The sequence below is a fragment of the Pecten maximus genome, chromosome 10, assembly GCF_902652985.1.
Source record: "Pecten maximus chromosome 10, xPecMax1.1, whole genome shotgun sequence".
Taxonomy (NCBI): domain Eukaryota; kingdom Metazoa; phylum Mollusca; class Bivalvia; order Pectinida; family Pectinidae; genus Pecten; species Pecten maximus.
Genome location: NC_047024.1, coordinates 39,508,787 through 39,529,489, shown reverse-complemented (window position 1 = coordinate 39,529,489; position 20,703 = coordinate 39,508,787). Strand labels below are relative to the sequence as shown.

General features: G+C 36.8%; 1 protein-coding gene across 1 annotated transcript in view; it reads left to right on the top strand.

Moving 5' to 3' along the window:
* Positions 1-20,703, top strand: part of LOC117336327 (sodium-coupled monocarboxylate transporter 1-like) — a 46,901-nt gene that overhangs the window by 5,067 nt on the left and 21,131 nt on the right. Inside the window, exon 2 of the mRNA XM_033896821.1 lies at positions 2,691-2,759. Coding sequence (XP_033752712.1) covers positions 2,691-2,759 — 69 coding nt within the window. The remainder of the gene's footprint in view (positions 1-2,690; positions 2,760-20,703) is intronic.

The window sequence follows — 20,703 nt, the reverse complement described above, 5'->3', positions numbered from 1 at the left end:
TAGTCCCTCCCCGCCGTCAGATGGTCTGTACCTAGTCCTCCCCGCCGTATTCCTCCCCCCTCCGTCAGGTGGTCTGTACCTAGTCCTCCCCGCCGTCAGATGGTCTGTACCTAGTCCTCCCCGCCGTCAGGTGGTCTGTACTAGTCCTCCCCGCCGTCAGATGGTCTGTACCTAGTCCTCCCCGCCGTCAGATGGTCTGTACCTAGTCCTCCCCGCCGTCAGGTGGTCTGTACCTAGTCCTCCCCGCCGTCAGGTGGTCTGTACCTAGTCCTCCCCGCCGTCAGGTGGTCTGTACCTAGTCCTCCCCGCCGTCAGGTGGTCTGTACCTAGTCCTCCCCGCCGTCAGATGGTCTGTACCTAGTCCTCCCCGCCGTCAGGTGGTCTGTACCTAGTCCTCCCCGCCGCCAGGTGGTCTGTACCTAGTCCACCCCGCCGTCAGGTGGTCTGTACCTAGTCCTCCCCGCCGTCAGATGGTCTGTACCTAGTCCTCCCCGCCGTCAGGTGGTCTGTACCTAGTCCTCCCCGCCGTCAGATGGTCTGTACCTAGTCCTCCCCGCCGTCAGATGGTCTGTACCTAGTCCTCCCCGCCGTCAGATGGTCTGTACCTAGTCCTCCCCGCCGTTAGATGGTCTGTACCTAGTCCTCCCCGCCGTCAGGTGGTCTGTACCTAGTCCTCCCCGCCGTCAGGTGGTCTGTACCTAGTCCTCCCCGCCGTCAGATGGTCTGTACCCTGTCCTCCCCGCCGTCAGATGGTCTGTACCTAGTCCTCCCCGCCGTCAGATGGTCTGTACCTAGTCCTCCCCGCCGTCAGGTGGTCTGTACCTAGTCCTCCCCGCCGTCAGATGGTCTGTACCTAGTCCTCCCCGCCGTCAGATGGTCTGTACCTAGTCCTCCCCGCCGTCAGATGGTCTGTACCTAGTCCTCCCCGCCGTCAGATGGTCTGTACCTAGTCCTCCCCGCCGTCAGATGGTCTGTACCTAGCTGTCTCCGCTCCACATCAATAAATCGACAAATGTTATCTGACCCTGATCGACCAAGGGCAACTGTTCACTCAGATTAGTAAACAAGGCCTTGGAAAACCATATTAATATTTCAACACAATCACAAACATTGACGACAAAAACCGCGTGGCTTGTAATCGATTGATTAATTATGTAATAGCCGTTCAATAGTTCTAATACGCCACAGATTCGATAAACTTCTAATGGCTTTTTATATTTTGCAATTGTAATTTGCTCATCGATAAAAATACTTGATGCCACCTTGTGATTTGAATGTGTCCTTTCAGGTCATAGATTGGAACAGGTATTGTATTAATATGACCAATCAATACATGGCGCTATTTTAAGATAGAATCGGTTAACCAGTAACAAAGACGAATATCGAATCAATGAATATAGACTTTAACACCTTCTGTCTGCCTTGTTTACAGATACTCTACCATCGCAGCTTGATTCCGTTATAAATCTGCTACTTTATTTTTAAAGTGCATAAAAGTTCAACAGTGATTTTATCTTCATAAAGCAAGGTGCAAAGTGATGCCATAGAACGACATTAGTATGAAAACTCTTAGATCAATATATCCGATTTATACAAATCATAGCTTTACAATTAGACTCTATTAGTTTTTGTGTAATATAAATGAAGGACGTGCTGGTTGGTGGTTGATATGTTAGTGATTTTGTAGTCATTTCCCTGTTTCCCAGTTTGAGAACATGACATTACCTCGATTTGACGTAGATACACACGGAGGGTGTCGAAGGTGAAGAAGAAGACGTTTGTCATTTCTGAACACCTGTTCTTATCTTGTTCTCTTTAAGTGTATCCATACCTACCGACACTCCTGCCATCGATTATTTTGAATAAGCATCAAGAATAAATTTGCATGTACATGAAGTTTATATTTATTGATGTTTATATACGATTGGACCTCCACATATATTGGTATTCTGAAAACTCTCTCCGTCTTATATTTTAAAGAAAGGTGTCCCGACACTTTATCACTAGCCCTCCACCTCTGGGTTGCGAGTTCGAAACCTACGTGAGTTAGTTGCCAGGTACTGACCGTAGGCCGGTGGTTTTTCTTCGGGTACTCCGGCTTTCCTCCACCTCCAAAACCTAGCACGTCCTTAAATGACCCTGACTGTAAATAGGACGTTAAACAAAATAAATAAAACCATATTTAAGACAACATATAGTCTCATTTTAACCCTGGCATAACAGAAAATAAAAGGTGTCTTAAGTAATGAAGATTCTCAGATTATCTTTTATTGCACGATTGCCGTGTTGTCAAGTGAATGTCTTGTCATTTTTTGCACGTTAACGCATATTATTCATTGTGACGTCATCAAAATAAATCAAAAGCATCATCATTTACACGTATATGAAAATAAACCGAAAATAATGAAAAAGTTTTTATTCATTCTTGCTTATATAGACGTCATAAGCTTGGATGTCAAAATCGTAAAACAGTTCACTCATCAGGCAGTGTACAAAGGATATATAAACTATTAACACATTCCAATGTCAACAGACGGTTGGATACAAAAAAATATGTACATATAATGCTTAATTAACTACTGAATGTTCAGAAATGCATTTATAAGTGGCCTGAACAATTTCGGTTTTGTATCCAAAGTTATTGATACATGTTTAACGAACTATTAATTAAAGTCTGATTTTCTTTACAGTATCTAGAGATGCGATTCCATTCCAAGTCAGTCCGGCTGTTTGGAGCGACATTGTTTCTATTGCGGGCTGTAAGTAAATTTGATATATCATCATTATCTTGATACTTCATGTTAATATTATACAACATTCTATTCATGATACCATATACAATATGTACATGTAACAGAGTATACTGTATAGTTATAACTACGAGGATTTAAATTTTGTTTTATTCTACTTCATTACAGCGAATCTTCATCTATAACAACAAATGTAAGAAGGGTGTTCGGAAACTTTTGCGAATGACCTGTTTTCTCAGAAACGCTTATCAAAATTTTGTCTAGTTACCTTCAAAATTTTCCCCTTCAATTTGAACACACCGCTTCAATTTTTGAATCCACCTTTTGAAACAATTGTCATACTCCCCTTTGGGTACACTAATCAGAAACTGGGTGGACCGACTGTAAACGGTGAAATTTACACCTTTAGTTTGAATCCCCACCCACACACACACACACACTCCCTCACACTCACACACACACACACACACATACATGTATTATTTTGAATTAGTGGATCGTTCGCGAAAATTACCCACACGTGTATAGTTTACATATCGAAATCGCGGAATTAACCCATTTTAAGAACTACTACTGTATTTGTAAAGAATATTGCGTATAACACCTTCTTTGCCGTCAGTGTTCGTTTAGCAATACTGGACATTTTGGCATGCTTCAAAGCCCATATCCTATTGTCAACTTTCCCCTTAGGCTCATAAAAACATACCCATGTCTCATCACCTGTTATGAGACTATCATATGCCTTTTTCTGATCTGATATTTTGGGTATTTCTTCAGCAGTTTCTTAGCAATTTGTACCCATGTACGTTTCTGCTCGTCAGTGAGTAAATGGGGGAACCAACGAGCATTTATTTTCCTAACCTTGAGATTTTTCTTCAGAATAAAGCGAACAAATGCTCAACCCAAGTTTTTCATTCGTGCTAGCTGCTGTCTGACCGTTAAACGCGCATCTTTCTCAAAGATGGACTTGAATTTATTGATGTTCAATTTAGAAACCACACACCTGAGTAAGGGATATCTTTGACCGATTCGTAACCAGAATGAAATTTAGTAAGCCATCTATAAACTGTGGAAAATGACATAGAGGATATCTAACAGTGTCTTCAGTAATACCAAATATATTTCACGAGTGGGGCTAATATTTTGATATTTTTCACTCGTGCTGCGCACTCGTGAAAAATATCAAAATATTAGCCACACGAGTGAAATATATTTGGTATTACTGGAGACACTGTTAGATATTCTGTTTATTACATTTTTATCAACGAAAAACCTACCCCGCATGCTAACTAGGCCTACAACGAAAGTTTGCATACAAACAAAGGAATTCCCCCTGTCCAGGTGCTGACATATATGTCAGGCTTTCTGATTGGTAAATTATTTTGGTATTTTCTAAGCATTAATTTGATTGGTCGAATCAGCAAAAGTGATATTTTTCACTAGTGAAAAATATCACTTTTATAAAATGAATATTTTTGATATTTCACTGGTAAAAATGTAATAAATCCGTTTATCCCCATAAACACCACATATCTCATCAGGTATGTTTTTGAAGCTCAATCTCAACTTACAGCGAGCTTTTATATAGCCCCTGATTTCAGCGACATTTTAGATTCGTTTTCTAGCCACTTACTATGGTGGCTGATTTCTGCCATTTCGTTGTTTCGTTCTGGCGCCCCGACAGAACGATAATCTTCGTCTTTTCGCCCCCGATAATTAGCGTTATGGCGCCGCGCCATAACGAAAAGACGCCACAACTCAACGCGAAATAACGAAAACGTGAAGCCGCTAATCAGCGGGGCGAGTTAATTCGCCCCGCTAATCAGCGTCTTTTCGCCCCGCCATAACGCTGTTTATCGTTATGGCGCCCCGATAAACAGCGTCTTTTCGCCCCGACAAGACGATAATTATCGTCTTTTCGCCCCGCTGTTTATCGTTATGGCGCCCCGCTAATCATCGTCTTTTCGCCCCGCCATAACGCTGTTTATCGTTATGGCGCCCTGCTAATCATCGTCTTTTCGCCCCGCCATAACGCTGTTTATCGTTATGGCGCCCCGCTAGTCATCGTCTTTTCGCCCCGCCATAACGCTGTTTATCGTTATGGCGCCCCGCTAAACATCGTCTTTTCGCCCCGCTAAACATCGTCTTTTCGCCCCGACAAGACGATAATTATCGTTATGGCGCCTTCCGGCTAGTCATGCGCTGAGCAATCTGTCGAAGAAGATGGCGGAGCAAAGCAGTAACACCAACCTTTTGAACGGAGACAATACCACTAGTATCCTTTTTATTTAGCTTTAATAACCCTTTAGGTGAGTTTTAGAATGGTTTGGTACACATTGTACCGCTTATGTTCACTTGTGCTGTTTTATATATGTTCGAATATACGGTTAAGTTGTTTTTTCAATTTTACATTTTGAAATCATAATTTATATTCAGTAAAAATGTGTAACATGTTGTTAAATACAATTTCTGATAATTTTCCTTAAACATTGTCAGAACAGGATCTAATTAGTGAATATCATTTTGCTGGCTACACGTACTCCGAGATTATTCTTATTCTTTTCTACCGACATCACGTGTCTATAAGGTTTGTATGTTTGTTTTTCAGACTATTTGGACAACGCTTCAAATATTTGGGGTTTTTTTACCACATCATTGATTCCCTCTTCATGAGGATGTTATATCTTTAATGTATTTTGAATGAAAGAGCATTGCATGTTATATATGGTGAGTTTACAAACCCACGTTTATGTTTATGTAATATTAATCATAAGCTGTTAAACGGATGAAGTTGCTCAAGCTACATATACAGGTAAGTGTATCCTCCTTATTTGGTAAAATACATACCTGGTGAAAAGTATCATTTTATTCAGCTAATATACTCACTTCGGATAAGTTATTCCAGTATGATTTATAATGAAGCCCTGATAGGAATATATAAAACGCAGATGCATGAAAAGTAAAACAAGTATCAATATTTGCATTTAAAAACAGAACGAAATAAATCAAACTTTGAGATCATTTACGGCATTTCCATTTCTGAACATGAACAAAGATATGCTCTCGAGATGATGTTCGCTTTTGTTCATTTACCTTCGTTTCCTGCACTTACTCACATTTTAAGTTTATCCGGTATACGTGCATATGACACATGTATCCAGTATACAATGTACATGTGGGTGACACGTGTACCCGGTTTACCTAAAAGTGACACGTCTAGTATACATGTGTGTGATATGTACACCAGGTATACATGTAGGTGACATGTGTACCCGGTATAATGAAATGAATCTTCTTACTTAGATGGTATTTTTATTAAGATATACGTGCATCATACATCTGTACATGTATCGGTACAGGCCTGTCCCGGGCGAGAGCCCAGCCCAGGACTTAGTGTCCAGGAAACCGACTACATAATATAGTAACATCTAACCTTTTATAGTCCTAAGTCCTAGGTATGAGTATATATGATTGATTGATACATGATAATACGGAAGACGTCTGTCATATAGCCTGAGAGAATATTAGATAACCATTTACAACATGTACCATTAATATCAGATCAACTACGTCAACAGGTAAACAGAGTTGGTGCCAAAGGGCAAATGTGCTATATAGAAATACAGATCTGGGAATATTTTTGGATATAAAATCTTATACATATTTTTAACTAAATTTTAAAATAATTTATTATATTTCACCGGTATACATATATGTAGGTGACATATGTACCCGGTATACATGTAGGTGACATGTGTATCCGGTATACGTGTATGTGACATGTGTACCCGGTATACGTGTGTGTAGGTGACATGTGTATCCGGTATACGTGTGTGTGACATGTGTATCCGGTATACGTGTATGTGTGTGACATGTGTACCCGGTATACGTGTATATGTGTGACATGTGTACCCGGTATACGTGTATGTAGGTGACATGTGTACCCGGTATACGTGTATGTGTGTGACATGTGTACCCGGTAAACGTGTATGTAGGTGACATGTGTACCCGGTATACGTGTATGTGTGTGACATGTGTACCCGGTATACGTGTATATAGGTGACATGTGTACCGGTATACGTGTATGTGTGTGACATGTGTACCCGGTATACGTGTATGTAGGTGACATGTGTACCCGGTATACGTGTATATGTGTGACATGTGTACCCGGTATACGTGTATGTAGGTGACATGTGTACCCGGTATACGTGTATGTGTGTGACATGTGTACCGGTATACGTGTATGTGTGTGACATGTGTACCCGGTATACGTGTATGTAGGTGACATGTGTATCCGGTATACGTGTATGTAGGTGACATGTGTATCCGGTATACGTGTGTGTAATATGTGTACCCGGTATACGTGTAGGTGATATGTGTACCCGGTATACGTGTATGTGACATGTGTACCCGGTATACGTGTACTCGTCATTTAAAAATGTATAGTTAATACTCATAAGCAATATCCCTGTTTCATTTCGATTGACGTCGTCTATTAATTGTAATAAAGTGAATAAAACTTTATTTACCAGTATCGATCCCAATATGAAGTTTTTGTGCCTTTTGGTTATAGGGAAAGTTATATAAATGCTTCAGCATATTCGAAGCATGTGCACTTGAATTAAGACCAAGGTCAATACACAGATATACATTTGGTAGTTATTATACAATACCGCAATTGATGTTAAATATCATGTATGTTTGTGAAATATTAAAGGAGCTGAAACATCCCTTAACTTTGGCGTGAAAATTTACGTTTTTAACACTACACAGTGACCTTGAAATATATGAAAAACATAAAGGCACTGAATCGGATCAAATGGATCAAAATGCCATTATCCAAGTGATATATCGTCGCCATCTTGACCTTGAAATTCTACATTATACCTTAGTTAAATCATGCTGAGAAAGAGATTGCAAATGAAATAACATGTATAAATATATCAGATATTTCATGTACAATAGAGATGTTTAATTCGATGAAATACATGATTAACATTGAACACTACTTGACTAATGTTGAGTTGGCTTGCTTTTTTCACTTCAGGAGCAATGTGTTGACTCTTCAGCGCGAACTGGACCCGGACGGTGTTCGTAGCAGACAGATGCACCGAAGGACCGAGTATCCTTATACATGTCGATGGCTTTGACAAACTGAAGCGATTTGGTTTTGCCATTCACGGTGCAATATGCGGGTATTTTTTTTCACATCAAAGCTTATTTTTCATTTCTATCTGAAGTACAGTATGTTAATAGGTATGGAATATGTGCGATATCATTTTGAGGTCGAGGTCAATATACATTGTACGTAGCGGTAGATTAAGTTTCTTGATTAAAACCATATTGAAAAAAAGTCTAGTTTTCTTTCATATCAACTTCACATATGTAAATATTAATGAAAATATAGGTACAAACTTCCAATTTCGTTTCTTTTTTCGAAATAGTCGTGTCTGTTTACAACGACATTCAAGCGACATCACACGTGTTTTGACGGTATGCACAAAGTGTTGTTAATGTCACCATGTTGTTATTTAACAATTGAATGATTGGTAGATTGTATTTATAGTCAAGGTGAATGCAATCCGAGTGACAAGGAAATGTAATGTTACATTAACACACGTAAAGTTTTCCTTTTTCTGAATCCGTAGTTAATGTTCAGCCATTCCCCTAGTCTAAGTTCATTAAAAAAAGGCAAACTTAAAATCCATTAACCTCCTGTAATTGATTTGCATTCAAACTGACACAGCCATATTTCAAAAAATCGCCGTTGTGACTGTAGACAAAGCGCCAAAATGAAAATTACGCGATGGTTCTAATGACAAATCCTTGCTACGTTTGATTTACCCCCAACGCATCGCAAAGAATTCTGTGACGTAAATAATACCTTGTACATATTTGCTTTATGATGTTAATTATAATATAATGACATGACAGAGCAGGTCATTTATGGGATAAAATAATGTTTTGTGAGATTCATGAAGGACACCAAAGACCAAAAGAATCTTCATGGTTGAGAATGGAGAATTGAATACAGTCAAGCCATATGGAAAAATAAACTGCAACACACAACTTGTTTCTTATTGCAAACATATAGGAGGCGACAGACGAAACCAATGTTTACAAATCAAATAAGTCAAGAACATGTATAACTTTATGAACTGTACATATTTATTTGTCGCTTTGATTGTTGTAGGCACAGTTGATTACAAGATACTGGTGGGTAATGAAGACATGGAAGGAGTGAAAGAACTCTGTACTTCTGTTCTAGTTAATTCTGAAGTAGTCACTGTATTATAACAGGATATGGGTGAGAAGAGGCTTAGAAAGCCATCCACATATAGTGAAGCTCTGGAACTGTGGAGAACTAGTTCACTACTGGTACTAAAACAATCTACAGATAGCCTATACAACGGCATAGTAGAGCAAAATTTGAGTGTGCTTTTTTCTGTCTCACTATCAGCCCTACGTACAGACCGCGTATAAAGGATAATATTTACAGTAATCAAAATATGTGAAGAGAAATACTAATAGGTTTTGAAGGCAAAAGTGAATTTCAGTTCGAAATTCTTATACATGTAGTTAGCCTGAACTCCTATGTATACCAACATCTTTTGTTTTTTCCATGCAACTGCACTTCTTTAAGAAAGATATCATAATGTATACATTTGTATATCCAATGTAACTTTGGTAATTAAAGCAACATGCATTACCTTTCTGGGAAAAATCTAGTAACACTTGATGTATTTTGTTTACGAAATGTATTCCCGCATTAACAGATGTATTGATAATTATTGATTTTGATTTTTGGAAATATTCATAAAACACTGATATCCCATCCGTATTTCACATGCAAAAAAAAAGTAATAAAAATGTTGCAAAGTAATTATAATCATGCAAATGATTGAAAAAAAAGTCATTATTACCACAAACATAAATGCTCAGGAACCATAAAATATCAATTTTGAAAATATTTTGGTGATAAAATTCTTCGGACAATTTTAAGGAAAGTCCGAGTTATTACTGCGATGAATCAAGTTAAGCCCGGTGTCATCATATCTAACAACTAGTAGGATTGTTAAAGCATTATTCGTTTGTGGTATGTCCATTTATATATTGAACATTTCGTTCGCACTGTTTGTGCGAAAGGTGGGTTTATTCTGTAATGAGGTACCATATTCAAAGTAAAATGGAGTGAGCTGTTAGAATTTGATTAATTAAATTCGGTTCTTCGCAGTTTTACATTGATGCGAAAAACATGAACCATGGTTGGGTACGACAAACATTCAGCTTCAACAGCCGTTCTTATTTCTTCACAATTGGTTTAGTCAATAAAAGGACATGTTGCTCATAGTAGCCTTCACTCATAGTCTGCCCCTAATTAATTGTTATTGTTATTTCTCGTCACGTACTTTAGGGTATGGAGTACGGCGTTTACATTTAAAAGTGTACAAAGAAAAAATAGTTTCAGTCTGTTACGAAATGATAGCTGAATTTATACTACATGTATTTTGATTGATCGAAAGCTATGCTATTATAGTTTGCACATATGTTGGAAAATAGGGAGTTCGAAAGGAAGATTCCTTATAATATTTATCAAATAACCTTTTTGTACAATTGTACAGTTTAAATTATTCACTTCAACTATGTTAAGTTTACAAAAAAATATAATCGAGTACAGTAGTACATGAATAATATTATCGTCAAAAAAGGGTGTTAACGACTGAACCTAATGTAAATTGTCAAATTTAAAGTATTTTTTTTCCGATAATCGTAACCATTGACAAGCTCAAAAGAATTTGTTAATAATTGATGAACCATTTTTATTATCTTTTTTTTTCTGTGATTGTTGTATTTTGTAACAAATGTTCTTATATATAAATTTTATTGGTGATAATTGCACATGAAATACGTACCATTTTCCAGTGACATTTAAGAAATGAATACTCACTCGTTGGGTTGTTACTATCATAAATCATTACTTATCATTAATGCAATGAAAATAAGTACTGCAACATTTAAAGCAATGAACATTTGGAGTTTAAAGCAATAGATTGGTCAAGGGGAGGGACCATACAATAAAATTTGACTAATATAAAATTATGATAATATGAAATTTGATAAAAAAGGGAAAATATGATAATTTTAAAAGAATTTAAAAGGATATTACAATTTAGGATTGAAATAGCTTGCAAACAAATTCACTTTTCAAACATGTCTCGTATGTATTGCAAAATTGTCAAAACAATTCATTTGCAATTTAAGATAACGCATGCTACATCTGTGTTATTATCTATAGGCATAAGGAACACTATAAATTGGACTGACAGACGAATGGAGAATCCTAGTCTTCCCTCATATTTCACATTTTGGTAAATCATAAAACTATAAAGTATAAGTGATTTTTAAGCTGTAAAATCAAACAGGTACTGGTATATCATTTTAAATGACAATCATGTATTTGCTCTTTCTTATAATGCCGATGAAACACAAACATTTTAAACACAAGAACATAATCATGCAAATCATAATCCGTGCGTAGGTTGCAAGGTTGACAATTATTGATAACAAGAATTGTTTACGGAAGGACGGACGAGCCACGGGTCACGGATGAATGGCGAGTTGACTAGCCAACCAAACCGAACCATCACATTTTAAAATCAAAATTACAATTTGTTTTGCAAGCTTAATAATATCATGAATTTTTCAGAAAAGTCACTGCACAAACATCATCTTTTGATCTCAAAGTCTACGCAAGATGGAAACCGCAACACCACTGAATAGCTTTCACCATGTCATTGCAAAAGACATCTGGATCCGAGTATCCCCACCAAATGCACAACACTAGACCACATGTGTATGCGGTGGGTAACTGTTGAGTACTTCCGAAGCTTATTTCTAGCTTGTTAGGGAATCATAAGGCGGTACAGTGGAGGCCCCAGTCTAAAACGCCAGTACGTCCTCCAACCTAACGCCAGTGGCCCCTCCTATATAATAAACACAATGCATACATTCAACTGCTGGTGACTATGCATACGAAATAATGCTAGTTAACATTTCTTTGAAAGCTCAATATTGACAAAATATTTTATAATGCAGTATGATATTGTATTAATCCCGACAGTAATTTTTCAGATAGTTATAAAGACATGCATTTTTCAATACTACATAATGCCAAGTAAGCAACCCGACAACTAGACAATATGAGGATTTTACCCCGACAATATAATACTCTATACCCGCTATTTAGCGTGTTCATAATGTCGTGTTGTCTAGTTGTCCGGTTTCTATAAGTTTGTAAAGTTATTGATGGAGTATATTATTTATGGATTTCTTAACCCTGTAGCACGTTCTTAAATATAATACCTTCACAGTCAGCCAGAAATGCTTCAAGAGAATACATTGCCTGGTTATCAAGGCTCCGTTTGTTTGAACCCTCAAAACTAAACTGAACCTTGTACATTTTGCTTGAGGTTTCTAAATGATAGTGGTTTGTTCCCAAGTTTACAGAAAAGAGTCTTGAAATCATCCGGTTCGAGCATGACTGCATCAAGCAACCTCCCGACTCTAATGAGTCCCTTTCGGAATTGGTCAATCTGTGTATACGTACATTATTATTTATTTATAACTGAAACAAGAATTTGAATCGGCTTAAAATCTATGCTGTCATGCCATATACATGGTATAAAAATGACGACGACGTTTGTGCGTCGATTTTGATTGACTAATACAGAGGTGTAATGATTAAACAAAGTGTTTTCGTTATGATGGGTATATCTTACTTTTATGATACATTTTTGTACCCTTGACGAAAGTTTCCAAGAGTGATATTTGCAGTGGCTTAAAGGACATGAAATTTGAAAAGAAATGTTCTAATATGTGTACATGTACTTACAGTCAAATGAGTGGGTGAAACATATTATTAGATAATATCAGATGACTCAACTAACTTGCTTAGATAAAAATGTAATCAAATTCAAATTCAAATTTCTTTATTGCATTTAGCTGTACAGCTCATTTGCATTGTACAGATGTAATAGTACAAAATTCAGTTGGCGTACATACGGGACACTGCACATATAATTATATCAATTAATTAGAGAATGGACAACATCATTACATCAGAGATTTTCTCAAATTATTTACGTCGTACACAAATTTACTTAAAAGATTTAGCTCTTTTACATTTGTTGTGCTTAATAGTTGGACAAGCTTAAATACACATGGCTTTTTCCAATAATATTTTTTTTTATAAATTCCTGCCTTAGATATTGATAAACTGGACATACAAGGAAAAAATGGAATTCATCCTCAAGATCACGATTAGGATCACAAAATTTACAGATACGTTCACTCCTGACTATATTAGAATAACGTCCTGACTCAATACACAAGTTATGTGCTGATAACCTCATTGTTGTCAATACAATACGATTTTTCTTTGGTATATATTTAGTCAAATAACTTTGTAATACAACATCACTTACCAAGTGTCGATATAAATGGCACTTCGGAGAATTTTCTAAAATAACAGATAATTCTTAAAGTGTTATGTCATTAATCCTTTGCTTAATCAAAGGTAAGATATTTGAATTTATTGAATGTTGGTTTATCCATACTTCACCATAACCAAGACTGAACAACATATCTTTGACACATTCAACCCAGTTAAATACAGTATTTGATTTTGGTAAATTCAATAAAACATCATATGCGGTTTTCAAAATACAGTTATTAGAATTTATAATTTTGAACCAGTATTTTATCATACGATATTTTCTGGTATATAGAATCCTGTATAACAAAAATGTACGTTGTGTAAAAATGTTCTTGGAACAATGGATATAAGAGTAAATACATTTGTTGTAAGCAATATTGATATAATAGTTTCAATGTTAACCATGCATTTCTGTACTAATTTCAAAATAAGCTCCAAACCACCAAAGAAGAGTTCATGTTATACAATACTACTTTTGGTATCTACAATAATAATTATATCTGAATATTGTTTCAATCTTCAATAAAGCTTTATAAGCCTTTCCCTGTCCGCTATATTTCTGTATGGCAAGGTGGAAAGCCCACGGTCACAGCACCAGTCCGATATATCACTAAGAGCTTGTCGGTTGTGTTCTTCTGTCTCTGCTTGACGGGGAAATAGGCAAATGACACCATCTTATTTGCATTTGATTCATTTTGCATTAAATAACGGGTCATCATTTATGGAAAATATTTTCTCCTATCCGAGCATTGCTTCAAATCCATTCGATACTTTATGACTAGCAACGATTTAAAGGAATGGTATTTCATCACTAGTAGCAATAAATCAAAATAAGAAATATCTTTTAAAAAGATAAACGGCATAGTTTTAATGCTGGTGGTTATAATGTAAAACTACTGGTGAAATAAATTAACAAACAACACTGTAATTAATAAATGCGCAGTTTCAGCACGTATAACAAAATTATATCAGTTTGAATCATTTTGGTGATAATAAGACTGGAAATGTGTCATTTGAATAGATGCATCCACTTATTCAGCTTGCATTCAATTTAAAAGGGACATCACGGTAAAAACGTTGCAATTTTCACTGAATGTACGCGTTTTGTTCCTTTCTAGTTATGTTTCTGTGCTGTTCCAATGTTCACAGTCAATCCCTATGTCCAGCTTGACCACTCGATTTAGTTGGGAATCCCCCTCTAAATTTAGCGCGGAAATTATTTTTAGATCATTACGTGACTGTTTTGAAATCGTGGCAACACAAACACACGATAGTTTACAAGGCGATATCTATATTCCATCTGGGTTAGTTGGATAACGATATTATACACAGTGGTTTAAATGTTAAATAACACGTTCTGTAAATATTAAATCTGAATCGATGACACAAAGGCTTGTAGCAGTAAAGCAATGCATATTTCAGGGAGAACAGGGATTTCCTCGAGAGGGTAGGCGGTGACCTAGATTTTCGATCTTATAAGGCCGAGGTACGATTTTTTTTCAAATTAAACATTCGATTGTAATACAATAATTTACTCGTCTATAATGAAACATTTGAATTAGAAATATCATAATCATGTCCACAAGTACCTGTGGTATATATGTCTCTGCTTTAACTTTGTTTCGTTTTTAACTGTATATCTGCATTTTGCATTGACCGCTACATTGACCAATCACATACTTCATCTTGACCAGAACGCCACCTGTCGCGTCATATCCGGGGCCAAAAGAAAATAAGACGGCTATGCCGAAAAAAAAATCTGTAAAGTTAAATGACCCTGCTCATGGACAGGACACGCGACATGCACATACAGTGTATTTTTGTAGACTATAGCTTGGGTCAAACAACCCAATGGTTTCACTTGGTTTGGTTTTATTTTACTTTACGTCCTGTTAACGGCCAGGGTTATTTAATTATGTTTCCTGATTTTGAAGTGTAGGAAAGTCGGAGTACCCGCCAAAAATCTCCAGCCTGCGACATGTACCTTATAACAGTCCCACATGGTTCTCGAATTAATGACCAAGAGTTGGAGGGATAGTTGGTCGAGACACCTTAACTACTTGGGCACCACGGCTCCTAAATAAATGGTTCTATTCTTTCATGATATTTTTTTCATGGGTCGCCTTACAAATCTATATTTAAATTGTTGATATACTGTCCTTGTTTCATCGATTTTAAGTTTTAATGATGTTTTCCTTGTGCTGTCGGTATTACTTATTTGAAATTGAATGAGGGCGTTTCTGATAAACATAGGGTTATGCGTTCCTCTTTGATATGCATATATATTAATTTGAATAAAGAATAGAAGACAAATTAATTACTGAGTACCTGTGTTTTCCTGTAGAGATTTGATGTGACTCACTTCTATCTATCACCCATTGGTATTTTATCTACACCATTTATAAACTAATAAGTCTACACAAAACATACACAATGAAATGTATGCCATAACAACAAACAATTTAATGCATGATGTATGCTATAAAAACACAAACTCTGATACGTACCTTTCCCTTCACATATCGTAACATGTTTAATACACCACAGCAAGCATGGGCATATCATGCATACCGGAAGGCGAAAAGACGATGATTAGCGGGGCGCCATAACGATAAACAGCGTTATGGCGGGGCGAAAAGACGATGTTTAGCGGGGCGCCATAACGATAAACAGCGTTATGGCGGGGCGAAAAGACGATGATTAGCGGGGCGCCATAACGATAAACAGCGTTATGGCGGGGCGAAAAGACGATGTTTAGCGGGGCGCCATAACGATAAACAGCGTTATGGCGGGGCGAAAAGACGATGATTAGCGGGGCGAATTAACTCGCCCCGCTGATTAGCGGCTTCACGTTTTCGTTATTTCGCGTTGAGTTGTGGCGTCTTTTCGTTATGGCGCGGCGCCATAACGCTAATTATCGGGGGCGAAAAGACGAAGATTATCGTTCTGTCGGGGCGCCAGAACGAAACAACGAAATGGCAGAAATCAGCCACCATAACTTTCAACACAGTGTATATGACTACACCTGAAAGCCTCTTGTTAACAATATACAGTATACACCAAACATCAATGATACCATACAGTATTGACAATACACAATATGTAGTTGTTCTGTTTTCTTTTCTTTTTTGTTTTTGTTTTTGTTGCTAGTTTGGACAGGATTCTTATCAAATAGTCATATTGATCGACCACGCAAACACTGATAAAAAAATTGTTAGCTCAGTGTTGCTGAAAAAATTCGAATTACTTTCTCTTGGTATTGTCCAACAATGTCCAATATCTTGCCGACAATTGAAACATGGACAAGAACTAACACTAAAATTTCGAAGGTAATCAATGGTCTTAAATGCATAAGTTGTTTAAAAGATATAACTAAAAAGAAGCTAATATTTCATAAAACATTATTAGCTTATATTTCCTCGACAGTTGTTCGTTCAACTATTCTTAAAATGAAAATAGCGATAAAAATAACACAGCCTTTTCATATCGGTCGATACTTGGTTTCGTTCGCCTGAAAAAAATATGAACTTCGATCGATATTTTCCCCATGGGTCATTAAGACCGCGTGTATCACCCTTGTCATAATGTAATACTTTGCAATATTGATAATATTCCGTATTAAAATAAGCAAAATATCTTTTTACTGTGTACCGCATTGATTATTCGTCTATAGCAGTTTATTTGTCCTGCCAGGGATTAACTGTCATTTGCTTGTATTATCGCCAATAAATTTCAAATAGACCAATGTATTGATCGTTTAATTAATATAATTGTTTCCCCGTCGCGTGCCCCATCGCGTGCCCCATCGCATGTAGCAATATACTCATTGATTCTATAGATTAAACAATAGGTGCGTCTAATTATAAGATATTTTTTTTAACTCTCCGTAATCGAATATTGATTTTCATCTAAAACTAGACTTAAGTTTTACTATGTTCAACCTCAAAGAACGTAGAGTGATTAGATAGTAAAGACACTTGTTTTAAACATAAGCCGCCGGTATTCGATTCACCCACTGGGGCATGTCTAGTTTTATATTTTTAAAAAAGTCAGAATTACCTATATATATTGTCAATATACATAGGTATTTCTGACTATTTTTTTTTAATATATAAAACTAGACATGCCCCTGTGATTCACCGATCACGCTTGAAAAAGTACGAAATCACCTGCCCGCCAACGAGGATTTTCTCATTAGGGTTTCTTTAAATGCTTTATGTTTCATTTAAAACCGATCGATATTATTCTCGCGAATATCCGTTTTCTAATCCGAGTGGTTAAGATGTCATAACACTAATTCCCTCCACCTCAAGATCGCGAGTTCGAAACCCACGTCTTGTACTGACCGTGGGACGGTGGTTTTTCTCCGGGTACTCCGGTTTTCCTCTACCTCCAAAACCTGGGACGTCCTTAAATGACTCTGGCTGTTAATAGGACGTTAAAAATCTTTGAATTTCCAAGGTGTCCTTTGATGGAATATCCCTTTGGTTTAACCGGATTGACGAAGTTAAGCGGGTGTTTAAACGAGCAGTGAAATATAACACGGGGATTCATTGTGATATCACGTTTTCTGACAAATATTTCACAACAATTGCATTAATCTCCTAACTTATTTGTAAAATTCATGTGAATACAAATTAAAAACAGAAATAGTCGATAAGTAACGGATGTAATGATTAACAGAAAATATATCGGGCTTGGTAATATCAAAACTCCAGATTTAAAATCTAATGCTACCAAAGTTATATAAAATGTTTGAGTCAAGAAGTTCAGAATTCGTGATATCAAATTTCGTGATATCGTGATATCGAAATTCGAGAAGCCACGGCTCACTGTAACAAGTCACCCAGTTAATAGAGATTTGAAGTCGGATTCTGTTTAAAACTCCAATCTGATCTTGATGATGCTGCAGCCTGGGGAAAGGACTAGCTCATGTCATTCCATCCCGACAAGTGCTCCGTCTCCAAAGTCTCTATCAAACTTCAATACAGTCTTTCGGCTACCTATATACTTCATGGTCACACTCTAGACATTCTACCAATACCTCGGCATCACTACCCAGTTTAATTTTAATTATCGCAACACAAGCTCCATTACTGACATGTAGGCTACCCTTCACCGGCCACCATTACACATCAGACACCTTAGTTCAGACTCATCATGCTCTATAAAATCGTAAATAATCAGGTAGCAGTTCATCCAGAAACTCTTCTTACCCCACCGACCCACTGACACGCTCAAACCACCATAACCCTCTAAATGTATAAATACTCATTCTACCCCAGAACTATAACCTAATCCATCATTACAATGTCCTATCTTTCACAACTATAACGTCATATGATTTGTTCATTCTTTACCTTTATACCATATCTAACAAAAAAAAGTCCTGTTTAATCTTTAAATCGAGACGAAGAAGGTCTAAGCCGGGTTGCACTATCGCAAAAGTTGATTTTCAAAGATGACTGCATGGAATGTTAGACTCTGACATAAAACAGAATACGGATATTAGTCTCCAAGATGATATCGATTTAAACAGAAGATAATGTAATGGTTGTTGTAATGGCAGACAGACGCCAAGGCAGAACTACAAACCATGATAAGTATTGATGTATGGCGTTGCTTAGAAAACCTGGCGACATCCTAACATGTCAAGGTCTTTATAATGGAAAGGTGTGTTCTGGTTGTTTTCGTCTAACTCACGCATGCGTAATTATCCTTCTTCCTTTGTTCTATGTATTTTTACGAGGACCTTCTTTAGCCTAGATTTACATGTGATTTGATATGACCTGCTGGCTTACTACAGAGAACAGGAAACTATTGATCTCAGAAATATCGTATAAACTATCAGTAAGGTTTATCGGTCATAACAGCTTTTGTCACCAGTTGAACGTACGTAAAACCTTCAACGTCACCAATGAGGAACTGACAGAAAGAAACATTGCAGACATTTCAGATAGAAAGAGCAGTCAAAAACGAAAGGACGTAGAGATAAAAATCACATATTTGAGATGGATCGATGTCCTAAAATAGAAGAGAGCGGGTTGATGTGTCTCTTCGATGTCCGATAGTAGGTACTGAATTCTCGTCCTGCAACCAACATATTGTAAGACCTATGATACTTAAATGTCTTATTTATAGCGTCTGCAATGTCCAACAAACTTAAGACATTCAGGGTCATCCATATATAGAAGAATGCTTAGAAACTGAATAAGTCTAACATCGCAACGATAGCGAAATTTCACAGAACATCGTAATGAAATCTTAGTTCGGAACATGTCCAATCGTTGACCTCGCTTTTGTCATGTGATTTTCTTAACTGTTTTACGTTCTTTTGCACAATATGGGGAAAAATATGTTTGGGAACATAATTAGGTCGGCTGGATCACATATGTTGCACAAAATCACCCTACCCTTAATTTGCTTACAAATGTCAATTGATGCATTTGTTTGACCAAATATGACTCTCTAAAAGTGTTAAATTTGCCTTTGAAATGCAAATGGCGGCTGTGAATAATATCACAAACAAATATGGCACACAAAGCGGCAGTTCGGTCATCAGAACTCAGAACTGATCTTATTAGACACTATAAAGAACTCTAAACATAGCAAGAGGACCGTTTTTAGGAAAAATAGTTCTACTGCTGATTTTGAGGTTAAAAACAGGTTTCTGGAGAAAAAAAACAAATATGCACAGTTTGTCTTCTGTCTTATAAACAACATCTTCACTTTGTTAAGAAATCTTAATAATAGAAGCATTTTGAAAACGAGTAATTGAAAAATCTCTATATGGCATATTTGTGTAATAATTTCCATTGCCGCTACTTGCGTTTCAAGGTCAAAACAGAATCAATGTGTACCCTTTTATAACGTCATATCCGGCCAAACAAATGTCCCCATTGCATGTTACAGACACCTGTAAGCGTAATGGTATGTTGTTTTTGTTCTCATAAAACATGCATTTTTCGAATGTTTGGCCAAACTTCACAAGCAGCTTAAGCAAATTACGTGACAATAGCAAAGTCTGCGTTTAGATATTACCTTTCCGGAGCACATCCCGGTCAGATTATTGTTTTTGTTTAATAGTTTGCATGTATTTATTTCTTATTGTTTTAATTCCTGACAGAGAGTCGTCCTTATATTTTGCGGGACTTAATTTGAATTTAATCAGACATTAGCGAGTAATTTTTTTTTTCGATTTTTTTTTTTTAATAAATATAAAGGGATGGTTATCGCAGTAAATCCTTCGCCCCTAACGTGTTAGGTAGGATACCACCTTAAGTGAAACATGATTTATTCACACTCGGATCGCAATATTCAAAACATGACATTGTCACAAACACTTTACATAAACAGCTTGTTACATTGATTTATTGACTTTGATAGGTATTCCTACAATATCTCGAAGTGTAGCTTTTTATCTTTAAATTAAGTTTTCCTTGTGTCCTTAAACAATAT